This window comes from Eumetopias jubatus, unplaced genomic scaffold (genome assembly GCF_037043125.1).
Source record: "Eumetopias jubatus isolate StellerSeaLion01/CBP00866 unplaced genomic scaffold, mEumJub1_p1.0 scaffold_4, whole genome shotgun sequence".
Classification (NCBI taxonomy): domain Eukaryota; kingdom Metazoa; phylum Chordata; class Mammalia; order Carnivora; family Otariidae; genus Eumetopias; species Eumetopias jubatus.
The window spans coordinates 51,958,760-51,972,756 of NW_028274810.1; the positions used below are offsets into that span (position 1 = coordinate 51,958,760).

The window sequence follows — 13,997 nt, forward strand, 5'->3', positions numbered from 1 at the left end:
TCAACCTACAGCACCTGAGATTGTCTCCCCATCATTCCACTGACACTGCCTCTGGTTGGCAGTGAATCTGTGTTGCCAAATCTAATAGTTACTTCTTTGTTCTTATGTCATTGGACTTCTCAGCAGCATTTGACATAGTTGGGCACTTTCTCCTTTTTTTTCTTAGAAACATAAACTTTCAACATTTTTTAAAAAGATTTATTTATTTATTTGAGAGAGAGAGTGTGTGCCAGGGGAGGAGCAGAGAGAGAGGGAGAGAGTCCCAAGCAGACTCTCCGCTGACTGTGGAGCACAATGCAGGGCTCAATCTCATGACCCTGAGACCATGACCATGAGATCATGACCTGAGCTGAAATCAAGCATTGGATGCTTAACTGAGCCACCCAGGCACCCCAAGCTTCTTTTAACATTTTTAACATCCAGGTCACAAGCGAAGATCTTGTTTCTTGATAGAAGCAGGGAGGTTTCATCCATACTAAACTAATGGAGGCATTGTGCCAGATTGCTGATGGGAAACAAAGCAAGTTGCATTACACTATATAATTTTGATTAAGCTCAGAAACAAGCAAAACTAATTATTGTTTAGAGATACACACATTTCTGAAAGCTATGAGAAAAGTACTGATAAATGTACAGGATAATAGTTACCTCTGGGGAGGCATGACAGAGGTAGGAATATATTGGTAATTTTATAGTATTTAAGTTGAATGGTAGGTTAATAACTGTTCATTTTGTTGTTAGCCTTTGTAAGGAGAAAGTAGATTAAACTAGGATAATCATAGTGGCAACAGAAGGAACGAACAGATTTTGAATATGTTTACGAGAGTCAAGTGCTGATAAAGGGGAATGGGGGAAAAGGAGAATTTTTTTAAAGGAGAATTTAAGAATAATTTCTTGATTTTTGACTTCAGGAACTAGGAAGATGGTGGTTTAAAGGAGAATTTAAGAATAATTTCTTGATTTTTGACTTTAGGAACTAGGAAGATGGTGGTGTTGTTTACTGAAATAGAAAATATTAAAACTGAAGTATTTTAGAAACATTTTGTTTTGAAGAAAAAAAGTTTTGTCTAGGCTATGTGGGGTTCAGAATGTCTGTTGATATCTAGGTGAGATATGGAATAAGCTATTAGAGCACAAATCTGAAGTTTTGGAGGGAGTCCAAGACTGAAACTATCTATCTATCTATCTATCTATCTATCTATCTATCTATCTATCTAATCTTCTATCATCTGTCTAGTTTTAGAGCCATGGGACTGGAAAAAATCACCTGGGAAAAGAAGGAAGCCATAGGGATTGATACTGAGAAGACAAAAATGACCAGCAAGAGACCAAGAAGAACTGGTCAATAAAGCAGAATAAAATCCAGGAAAATGAGATTTCACAGAATTCAAAAGAATCTAGTACTTCAAGGAGAAACTAGCTCCCTTCTCCTACTGCAATGACCTTGGAAGCCATATGTTTCAGGTGAGGGAAGGCCACAAGAATCCCTTAGAACTTTGCATTTCTTCTTGGTGTCGTATCTTCCAGGAATCTTTCCCTAATATTCCAAAATAGACCATATGCCCTTGAGTCTGAGGATCTGACTAGTTATCACTGTATCCCAGCACCTGGCACAGTTCCTGATACACAAACATCTTCCTTAAAGATCATCCAGAGAAGCATGTATTTTTCATTGGTTTCTGTTTGGAAGCCTACAAGGGAAAGCATTTCTTCCTTTGGGATAATCACCATCTTATCAAATAATTGAGCCCAGACATTGATTTCTTCCAGGATAGTTATTGAGTTTAGAGAGACCAAAAGAAGAAAGGAGGGCAGGGGCTGTCATTAGATCCAAAACATAACATTTTCCTTCTAATGAAAATGTTTGCATGTAAGTTTCTTTCATAAGCTAAGAACCTTTCATTCTCATTTTCTCAAGCCTTAGGCAGAAAGACACAAATATGATATATTCAAGTTTAGCTAGTTTAGGAGTCAGCAAATTATGGCCTGTGGGCCAAATCTGCTCCCTGTTTTGGTACAGCCTGTGGACTAACCATGGTTTTTACTTTTTTTTGTTTTGTTTTGTTTTTACATTTTTAAATGGTTGCAAACAAATAGAAGAATAATTTTTGTGACATATGAAAATTATATAAAATTCAAATTTCAGTGTCCATAAATAAGGTTTTATTGGAACATAGCTTTGTCTACATATTTATATACTGTCAATGGCTGCTTATACACTGTAATGTCAAATTTTAGTACTTGTGACAGAGATATGGTCTGCAAAGCATACAATATTTACTGTCTGGACATTTACAGAAAATGTTTGCTGACCCCTAAGCTAGACTGTTATGAAGTGCTTGCTAACCAAAATAATAACTTCTAGTATTTAATTGGCCTTCTCAGAGCCAGGTAACTGAGGGGTGCAGAGCAAAGAGCTTGGGTTATGCAATGAACAGACCAGTGTTTGAAATCTGGCTTCTCTGTTTATTAATTCTAGAACCTTGAACAAGCTCCTTTCCAAATGAAGAAAACAACAGCTAAATTTACTGTATGCTTACCAGGAGTTAGGGCTCTTCTCTTCATTTAAATCAACCCATCTTGGCAATATTTCAGAATTACAAATAAATGAACGAATTGCCTGGTGTCTCAACTTGAGAAGGGGTAGTTGCAACTGGTAACCCTACATTCTCTCCTCTTGGGGGTCTCTCACCAATCACCCATGCCATCACCTATGCTGGGAAAGGGCTACTCCCTTACTGCTCTGGCATGAGTTTGAGCATGTAGCGTTTCCTTTATTAATTGTCCATAGTAGACTATAAATTATAAAAAATATAAACAAGACTTTAGAAAATGGTGAATGAGCAGACAGAAAACCTAACTGATTCTACAGCTCTAAGGAATGGCCTGTTCATCTTTATCTTGGAGTCTCCTCCTGGGTGTTCTGAGTGGTGAGGGAATCACCTTCCCCCAACAACTGCATGTATTCTCAGGCATGTCTGGAGGCCATGCAGCCCAAACTCAAGAATGTTTTTCCACTACAGTCAAAATATGGTTGCTCAGTTCCCAGTATCAGGCCTACTTTTGACAGATACCGACTGAGGGACTGTCCTCCTCAACAGAGGAAAGCAAGTTCTTTCTTCCTACTCCTTACTTAGTGGCCACTTAAAAAGTGTTTTACATGGAGGACCATGTCAGGAGTTGAATTTAATGACATAGGAAAGGGCCATAACGGAGTAAATAAAGCCCTCATTCTCTGCTGACATGATCTAAATAACTGTGCCCAATCCACCAGAAGATAACATTGCTCTCAGTTTTGAGCAGCAAAGGCTGCAAAGAACTCTCTTGTGTAAGGTCATTCACAGTTTTGAAAACTAAAAAAAAAAAAGAAAGAAAAAATTTTAAAAAAGCTTACTAGTAATTTTTTTAAATGCCAAGTTACATTTGAGTACACAGTCAAAGGTTGAAAAGGAAGAAGTGCTAAAAAAAATTCACACCTTTTAGGTGACATCAGTTGGTGTTTCATAAAGAAACTGATGACAGAAACAGCGGTAAGGGGTGAAAACCATGCCGCTCAGAGTAAGAGGGAAGAGGCTTTGCATCAACCCACAGAAAGATCAAGCACAGACAAGGGAAATGCAGACACTGAAAGAAAGCCAGCAGAGCTTGGTAAACGTGGTATCTCAGAGGATGGGTTTCTTCACAAATGCCTGTTACTCTGAACGAGCCAGTTCCTTGGTTCAATTCATAACTGTCCACGAATTCAGAACCATAACAAGCTGCTGTACTCATTGTTATGATAGTGGTTTATTTTAGGGGATATGGGAAATTCACTGTCCTACCTTGAAGTGTTTTTAATTCAACAGATAGACATTGAAAACAAACAAAGAAAAAAAACCCTTTTCATACATCTCCAAACAGGTCATTATTAAATGTCAGTAAGAATGACAAGAATTCACAAGCCCAGAGTTCCCCTGGTTTACAGTTAAGCCTAAGGTGATAGAACTTAAAAGCTTCTCAGCCTATTTACTACCTTGGCCTTGGACATAAAATATGGCCCATTTTCAAAAATTTTATCTGTAGGGCATATAAACAAAGTCTAATCCATGAGGTATTTAAAAAAATATATTACTTTGACTATGTGTAATAAAAGAATAAAAAGAGTAAGCTCTGGATTATAAAAATGACAAACATTTAAATGGAGAGCAAGTGTCTCAACATTAAGATATTTGTATCATAAAATGAGAGGGAATAAATTATAATTTGTTGGATGGAGTTATGTTAAAATATTTTTTAAAATACAGAAATGCAATTAATATAAGAAGAAAGGAAGAATACACAATTATTCTACAATTTATATATTAGGCATTTTATCTTATCAGTAGACCCTTTGGGTCCTTGAAAGTCACTGGGGTATCACTGATAAGTGTCATCAACTCTCAAAGGCCATTAGCAGCTCACAGAAAATGTATGTAACTTATATCATGAGACTAACTTACAGGCACACATATCCATAAATTTTACAAATAAGCACTTAGACTTTCTCAAATTAATACTTCAAAATCTCCACATAATAAAGTAATGAATTATATGACAGTAATTTTTCTTCTGAGCCAGATTTATAGATTGAGAGAAGTCATATAGTATGTCACTAAATGAGTACCTTTAAAAACTTATATAAGGAACTTCTCAAATTCAACACTCAAAAAACAAATAACCCAGTCAAAAAATGGGCAGAAGACATGAACAGACACTTATCCAAAGAAGACATACAAACGGCCAACAGACACATGAAAAAATGCTCAACATCACTAGCCATCAGGGAAATACAAATCAAAACCACAATGAGATAACACCTTACACCAATTAGAATGGCAAAAGTTAACAAAACAGGAAACAACAAATGTTGGCGAGGATGTGGAGAAAGGGGAGCCCTCTTACACTTTTGATGGGAATGCAAGCTGATACAACCACTCTGGAAAAAAATATGGAGGTTCCTCAAGATGTTAAGAACAGAGCTACCCTACGACCCAGAAATTGCACTGCTAGGTATTTACCCCAAAGATACAGATGTAGTGAGAAGAAGGGGCACATGCACCCCAATGTTCATAGCAGCAATGCCCACAATAGCCAAACTGTGGAAGGAGCCAAGATGCCCTTCGACAGATGAATGGATAAAGAAGATGTGGTACATATATACAATGGAATATTATTCAGCCATCAGAAATGAAGAATAGCCACCATTTGCATCAACATGGATGGAACTGGAGGGGATTATGCTAAGTGAAGTAAGTCAAGCAGAGAAAGACAATTATCATATGGTTTCACTCATATGTGGAACATAAACAATAGCACGAAGGGCCATAGGGGAAGGGAGGGAAATCTGTAGGGGGAGAAATCAGAGAGGGAGATGAACCATGAGAGACTATGGAACCCAGGAAACAAACTGAGGGTTTCAGTGGGGAGGGGGTTGGGGGGGTAACAGGGTGATGGGTATTAAGGAGAGCACGTGTTGTGATGAGCACTGGGTGTCATGTGTAACTGATGAATCGTTGAACACTACATCAAAAACTGATGATGTACTATACAGTGGCTAACTGAACATAATAAAAAAAAAACAGAAAAAAACTAATATTCAGATGGCTACTTCCTGTGTATCCAAAGATTTGCTAATATTGACATAAAGCTCATACAGGTAATTTTGCTCCAATAAAATGTTTGATTACACCTTCGTAAGTTGTCTTCCCTATAATTGCTAAAAAGAAAATCCCATCAGACTGAGAATTATATTTGATATCCTTTCCATAGCTATGGGCAGTCTGGTGGCCCCCATTTGAGCAGTGAGTACCAAAGGCATGATGAAAGGCAGTGCCATAATATTTGGAGGAGAGAGGATTGCTGGATGTTAAACTTTATTTAAAATGTTATGTCTCCACGAACCATGAGAGACTATGAACTCTGAGAAACAAACTGAGGGTTTTAGAGGGGAGGGGGGTGGGGGGATGGGTTAGCCTGGTGATGGGTATTAAGGAGGGCACGTATTGAATGGAGCACTGGGTGTTACACGCAAACAATGAATCATGGAACACTACATCAAAAACTAATGATGAAAAAAAAATGTTATGTCTCCAGAGTCTACCTTCTTTCAAGCTTTTAATTTTCATAGAATCCAAAAGGTAAAATGTATCAAGTTTTAACTTTTATAAAGGAATGAAATTACCGGTTATGGTTTTGTGGAATGAGAGAGTTCCTGAGATAAGAAGTGAAATAGAAATAGAGTTATAACCAAACATTACTGAAGCTTCAGCTTGTAACCAACATGACAACATGTGGCAAGAAAGAGGAGGACTTACCGAATGTTAAAAGTTTCCTAGCAATATAAACATATAGCCCTGGATAGTTACAGTACTTAAGCTAATGTCAAAATTAAGTTGTTAATTAATGTACTCATTTACTTGTTAATTAATGCATTAAATTAACTTGTTGGTTTAGTACCAGTACTTAGAGATCCTATTCCAAGGAAATCCTTATATCTTCCTCTCCCCCTCCTGTCTCTCCTCCCTCTCCTTCCACTCTCTTTAAAACACATACCTTCTTCTGGGGTTTGTGTTCTCAACGATTCACTCCAATCACTCCAACTACCTTTATATAGATGTAGCTTAGCGGAAATCTGAAATTCATACTCTGTAAATGGTTTCAGATCCAGCAAATCATGTCTTCCTTTGGTATTTGTAGCACTGACCTTGAATCAGACAAAAATTTTTTTAAAGGGATCTATTTAAAATTAAATGAAAGAATTTTGACACACATAGGTAAGAAACTTGAGTAGATAACCTTTTCTATTTTTTTAGATCTGTCATTCATTGAGAAGACAATGACAGGGTTATTGAATACAAATGATGTTAATCTGAATTAGCTTCTCAATAAAAACAAACTCTGGGGTCTAAGAACCCATCTATAAGGCCCCAAGGGGGATCCTGAAACAAGCTGAAAAATACCAATTCTCAGAAAAGTCTTGGAGAATTTTCTAGAGATTATTTTTTATTTGGTCACAATTATAATGTGATAAATGTTTCTTTTAAAAAGATTTTATGTATTTGAGAGAGAAAGAGAGAGCAAGATAGAGCAAGCATGAGCAGGGAGAGAAGCAGAGGGAGAGGGACAGAGAGACTCCCTGTGGAGCAGAGATCAGAGTTCTAGATCCCAGGACCCTGAGATCATGACCTGAGCTGAAGGTAGATGCTTAACGGACTGAACCACCCAGGTTTTAACACAGACATAGAACTGGCTTCAGAAAGAAAACTTTAATTATATTAAAAAATTAATCACTATATTTCTCCTGAGTTTCAGCTATATGTGGAACTTACCTTCTGTTATTTTTATGTCATTATATTTTACAAAAATACCAGGAGGAATTATAATCTTACAATTTAATTGTTAAAAAAATTAATGTCTAATATTAGATCAAAGTATGGGTCTTTATCTTTGGAATATTCAATTCCATATAGGTTTCTAAGGACATTTCCTAATATTCCTCTTTCTAATATGTTAAAAAAATTGCTAAAAAGTAATACAGAGGGAGTTGTAGCATAACAAGGTGAAATGAGTCCTTTACGAGAAATAAATCACAGAAAATTAATATTGGTTTACAGAAGCCTGTGGCTAAAAAAATTTCAGAATCAAGGACGCCTGGGTGACTCAGTCCTTTGGGCGTCTGCCTTCGGCTCAGATCATTATCCCAGGGTCCTGGGATGGAGCCCCGCCTCAGGCTCCTTGCTCCGCGGGGAGCCTGCTTCTCCCTCTGACTCTGCCTCTACCTCCATCCCCCCCACTCCGGCCTGCTTGTTCGCACTCTCTCTTTCTCAGATATAAATAAAATTTTATTTCTTAACAAATAGAGTTGTATATGACTATCTGATCTATCTCAAGTGTGTACTTTAGGGCTAAATATTCTTAAACCCCGTATTTTGCTGGCATGAAAAGACAGAGATCTCTGCAGTGATATTAAGAGCCCCTCCCTGATTTTCCCTTTTACTCTAAAACCATTACCATTTTCCAGGCCCCACTGCTGTTGGGCCGATATCTGAGTCGATTAAGCAGCACCAGTCCCTCATCGTTCCACTGAAGGATACATCTGCTCACAGAAGCGTTTACACATTTGATTCTGATGTCCCATGGAGGAAGAGGCCTCACTGGTAATCAGGACAAACAAAAAAGTGTGATTCAGGCTCTACAATTGGAAATAACCTTTGTTTTGACATGAGCTAGAAAGAACTGAACAAAACTCATTTCTAAGATACATGACCACCAGAGCTGGTGAAATATACAAGAGAGAAACCCCTGGTTTTTCAGAGAAGAAAAAGTTTGATTCACTACAAAATCATTAAAATAATTTTCCTTAATCTACCCTTATTTTTACCAAATAAACTACCTCCGACATAAGTGACAGTGTCGACTGCATTTAATCCAATGTATCAAGAAAACCAACATGCCAAACCTGAGAGTTCCAACGGCTGAGAAGGCAGAGGTGGCTAGTGGTGATCAGCTCTCAGAAAGGGAAGAAACATTGGTAGGAAAAAGTCATATGGAAGGGACAGAGGAACAGAGAACACAGGAATAGAGTAAGAGGGGAAAGAAGGGGCCTTACAGAGGAAGAGTCAATGGGAAGAAATGAAAGGTAAATGGGGAGAAGGATGACAGGAAAATGTACAGTAAATGCCTACGTCAAGACTCATGGCAGCATGTGTGCGAAGAGGTGCTATGGGAAGAGAGAAGAGACATGCACAGTGGAAGGCCAGAACTTAAGGGAGGCCAGAAGCCCAGTCCTATTTTGGATGGTCAGAACTTGAGGATGCTTGAGAGTGGCCTCTGATTCAACTGGGCTAATTATATTTGCTCAGAAACGTGCCGTGATTGGCTCACTCCAGCTCCTAAGGTGATGAGACGAATGGAAGTAGGTATTCTCAGGGTAAGATGCATTTGTAACTTGATACATTTTATCGATAGTTGGTACCTCTGCTCTGGCCCAGCAGGCCCACAGGTAGCCTATCTCAGAACAATGGAGTAACCATGGGGTAAAAAGACACCTCTGCCAAGAAGTGCCTACTCTGAGCTTCATGAATAACCTTGCAGGACCCTCTCCTCAGTCGAATGGTATCACTGGCAGCTGGTGCCTCCATACTACTGGTCTCTTTTTTCTCCAACAGAGAGAATAATGTTGAATATTCCATTTTGTACGACCATCTCTATAAAGTTCTAGGATCATGCACCCTTTTACTTGCATCAAAGTAATATCTATCCTTTGTGACACTGTCCCTTTTGAAACAATCACATATAGGACATTCGAGTGATTTTTAAAATAATGTTCATATACCAATGAATGATACCTACAAAAAGGTGAAATAAAATGTACCTATGTCCAAGAATGTAAACGTGGATGGAAATGAAGAAGCAGTTCCAAGGCTATTGATAGCAGTAACCTTGGCTGTGTAGCTGGATTCAGGCAATTCAGGGGTCAGGTTGACTCCAAGGTCCAAATGGTCACAATAATGACCATTACATTGCTTCTGCCAAGTTAAATTTTTTGGTCCATTTAACCTATAAATAAAAGACAGTCGTGTTTAGCAAGATACTTTATGAGCTACTGGCTCCTTCTAGTACAAAGGAATAGAATATTCAAGTATTTAAAATTCTAGACATTTTGTTAAGGTCAGTCTTATTACTAGGGGATACATTATAGGAATATTTGTATTCTATGGTCCTAAATAGGACCATATTTTTTCCCCTCTCCCCTTTTTTGGTAGGATTGAGACTTTTCGATGTTCATGTAGATAAGTAACCATACCTACACCACCTAAATTCCCAAAACACTGGCTGGCATCCTGGCTCCTCAAGGCAGATATAATTGTTATACAAAGGATCCATGGCCATGTAGACATTTTCTGCACAGAAGTGCCAGCTTCTGGTACAGACTGGAACCCTGGGCTCCACTTCCTTTCCCCCATTTCCTGCTCACTTAGGCATAGGGCAAACCAGCTGGATCTTTGGATGGGATTATGGGATCAACTCCAGAGAACAGACTCTCCCAGACTCTCCTTTGTGTGGACTTTCAGGTCAGGCAAAGGTGCTTTAAAAAGAAACTCCTCCAAAGCTAATGGAAAGCTACCACAAGGATGAGTCTATTTATATATTATGACCCCAAGAGTCTGCAACGGCAAAACAGGGAAGGGATATAATGCAGCCAGTTTAATCCTATTAGAGCAGGGAGAAACATCCATAACATGGACCTCGGATGCTCTGAGAACTCCGAGTTAGATCTCAGATTCAAGACCTTAGTTCTCACACTTTAGATGAACCAGTTTTAACTGAACCCTAGACATTTTTTTTTAAGTACCTAATTACCTAGAGGTGTCTATTGCTTCTTCTCTCTGGCAAAAATAAAACTATTAGATATTTCTAAATGTAGTCTAAGATAACACCTACAAAACAGTTGCAAAATTACAGTCTCTCACTCACTGTAAAGTATATGCAGTATATAGATGGGTGTCACGTCCTCTGTCCCAGGTGCAGGCCACAGTCCCACGTTCTCCCTTCTGTATACAAGATAAGTTTTGAGGCTGTTCTGGAACAACTTTAAAAACAAAGTGCAAAGCCTCATATTGTAAACAGCACATGGTTGATATCTCAATCACATTGTTATTATTTGACAATAAGATAACAATACTTTCCCTATGTCTAGATTCCACCAAATTCAAATTTGCTTCTAGGGCATGAACGTTTTCTAATAATAATAGTGAATACGGATCAAACATTACATGCCAAGTCCTATGCGTTATATGAGGTTTTTCTCAATTAGACATCACAGCAGCTCTATCAAGTATTTATTGTTATCATCCTCAATTTATCGAAGAGGAAACTAAGACTTAGAGGTTAACTATCTTGTCCCAAATTACAAAACTGTGAAGTGGCAGACTAGGAGTAGCAGACTTGAGTCTGAGCTTTTTACCACCACATTCCCCCACTCTCCCCGACAGGTGAACATTCAGTGCTAGGTCTGTACCAAAAAAAAAAAGCCTGCAATTGATGGAATAAATGACTTTTTTTTTTTTTTTGTCCTTAGCAAACACCACAGACCTGGGCACAATAATTGCCCCCTGTGTGATAGTGGACAGGTTAACTTGTCAGAAGTTCAGTTTCTTCATCTATAAAATGGGTATATTAATATGTAGCTCATATAGTTTTGTTTAATGGAATAATAAACTTTTTTCCTGAAAGAACAGACTCTTTCATATATATATGAAATATGTATATCTTATATTGAATACATATGAGCTATATATACACATACACACACACATATATATATATATACACACACGCACACACACACACACTCTGCATATACTATATACAGTTCCCTGGGAAAGGGTGCCAGGAAGGAAATATTTTGAGCATGGTTAAATGTATATATACACTGTATATATCTGTATACATAACTACTTATGATCCACTTAGAGACTACTACATTAACTTCTCATTTTCTGTACAACTTTTTGTTTATTCTGGAGCCAGTAAAAAAATTGTCCCGTTCCTCCATTAGTTTTCTTATTCCTAATATAATTCCAAACTCTCAAGCCAATTATCTGAACCACTGTTCAACATATTCAAATGCTGTTTCAATTGCCTGAAGACCTCTTTCTAGGGTCCTTGGGAACTATCCAACAAGACAGGTTTGCCTCTGTGCCTGGTACACAGCTGTTATTCTGATATTGCCAGTCCTTAGTATAATGGAAATTCCTTCATTTTCCAGTGTTTGACCTCTTGTTTCTTAAATCCAATTCTTTCTTCTCCCCTGATTTAATTTTTTGTGATGGTGGGGTACATCCTCCAGTAATTCCTGGGAAAGGGTACAGGGAGGAAATATTTTGAGCACGATTAAAAATGTCTTTATTCTACCCTCACACTCGACTGATATTTTGGCTGAGTATTGAATTCTAAGTTGAAAAGAATTTTCATCCAGGATTTTGGAGGCAATGCTCTGTTGTCTTCTACATTCTAGGGTGCTGTTAAGAAGCCTAAAGCCAGGGATGCCTGGGTGGCTCAGTCGGTTGAGCATCTGCTTTTGGCTCAGGTCATGATCCTGGATCCTGGGATTCAGTCCCACATCCGGAAGGGCTCCTTCCTCAGTGGGGAGCCTGCTTCTCCCTCTGCTCTGTCTGCCGCTCACCCTGCTTGTGCTCTTTCTTTCTGACAAATAAATAAATAAAATCTTAAAAAAAAAAAGAAGCCTGAAGCCATTTTGATTCTTGAACCACTGTTTTTAATTTTCAGAAGATTGTAGAATCTTTTCTTTGTCCCCACTTTTCTGAATTTTCACAAAGATATGCTTAAGGAGGGTCTATTCTCTTCTGGTTTCTCAGAGTTCATATATTCTGAGAACTTATATCCTTCGGTTTGGGGAATAGTCTTGAATTATTTCTCCATCGATTCTCCTATTTTTTCCTTTCTAAAAATCCCTAGTTTTTATAGGTTGGATTTTCCTCTAATTTTATACCTTATCTTCTATATTTTTAAGCTCTTGGTCTTTCTGTTCTACTCTCAAGGAAAAACCTCCTCAGTGTATACATCCACCCTCCTATTAAGTTTTTCATTTGTTTATCTTTGGGGGCAATGTTTTCTCTGAGTATTTCCTTTCCACACTGCATCCTATTTTTATTCTATACGCACTAGTTTCTTGTAATTCTCTGAGGATATCAAGGATAGTTTTTGTTTTTTAACATTTCTTCTCCCTGAATACACTCTATTTCTTCCACTTTGCTTATATGCTTTGTTGCATACATTTGTTCTGGTTTCTATCTTTCATAGTAGACATTTTCCCCAGATCGTTATATTTTTACTCATGTATAGGAGTGAGGCACTAAATTACAGATTGGAGCTCTGCATGTGTGTCAGCTGAGGGGTGTTTGCTGACTCTGGGTTTTACTCCAAGGTGATCTGGCGAGGCTTCCTTGGGAACCTATGTTGTAAATAATTTTAGGTATTTCCTCTTGGACTTATCAGATTTCCCAGAAAAGGATATTCTAACTTGAGTGGAGGAGGGTATAGGGCTGAAGGGAGCTGTATGCAAATGTTCCTTTAATCCCCTTTGTTTTCCAGCATGGTACTACCAATCTCAGCTGAACTGGCTGGAGCTAGTTTAGTGACCCTTTAATGCCAAGCCTCCAGTCTTATGCCAGAGTAGCAGAGCTGTGAATGTCTAGCTACATGGAATTGGGAAAGAGATCTGAGAATCTGTTTTTCAAATAGATTTTTCAATCAAACCTCTCATTTTTAGTCCCATTCTTACCCTCACTCCCAGAAGGACATGGTATCACCAATTTCTGAGTCTTTCTGGGGCGGGAGATTCTGCATTCACTCACGTTGCATCAAGATGTTTCTCACTGCTGGCTAAGCCAATTATCACTGATCTACCTGTTTTCCAGCTTCCAAAAGTTTGTTGATATGTCTCCCCTCCCATCCCTTTTGTCCTTTAGGGTTTGTGCCTCTAGAAAATTTTCTTTACTGCATCTTGGCTTAATTTCAGGGGGATCAATGTAAATATATGTGTTCAAACCACCATCATTACCTTAACCCTTCATAGGTAATGATGACCAAATGAGATATAAAGCATGTGGCACCTTTAAGTAATGAAACAATTCTTACTCATACCTTTACTCCTAAAATTTTGCAGAGACTCTCATTTTAAAGAGCACAGCTTTTACTGAAAAATCAAGTCAACTTTCCCAACATGAGGTCCCCACACCATGAAATCAAGGTGTCTACTTCAGCCCAGGACTTGGTTTTGGCAGAGACTATCTGTCCCAGGGCAATTCAGATCTCATTCTCTTCAATACAAGTGTACAATAGCTGACACCCCCCCCCCAATAAAGGACAGAAATCAAAGCCTCTGAAAATTAAAATAGCTTGCAATATAATAAATTTCTATGAGCATTATGGTTGTTATCATTTTGTTTTTTTTA

General features: G+C 38.2%; 1 protein-coding gene across 6 annotated transcripts in view; it reads right to left on the reverse strand.

Annotated features, from left to right (window-relative positions):
• Positions 1 to 13,997, reverse strand: part of IL12RB2 (interleukin 12 receptor subunit beta 2) — a 76,365-nt gene that overhangs the window by 45,540 nt on the left and 16,828 nt on the right. For all 6 annotated transcript variants that reach the window (XM_028102524.2, XM_028102523.2, XM_028102528.2 and 3 more), the window contains 4 exons: positions 10,495 to 10,609; positions 9,392 to 9,576; positions 8,029 to 8,171; positions 6,571 to 6,721 (listed from right to left, as the gene is read on the reverse strand). In XM_028102524.2, coding sequence (XP_027958325.1) covers positions 6,571 to 6,721; positions 8,029 to 8,171; positions 9,392 to 9,576; positions 10,495 to 10,609 — 594 coding nt within the window. The remainder of the gene's footprint in view (positions 1 to 6,570; positions 6,722 to 8,028; positions 8,172 to 9,391; positions 9,577 to 10,494; positions 10,610 to 13,997) is intronic.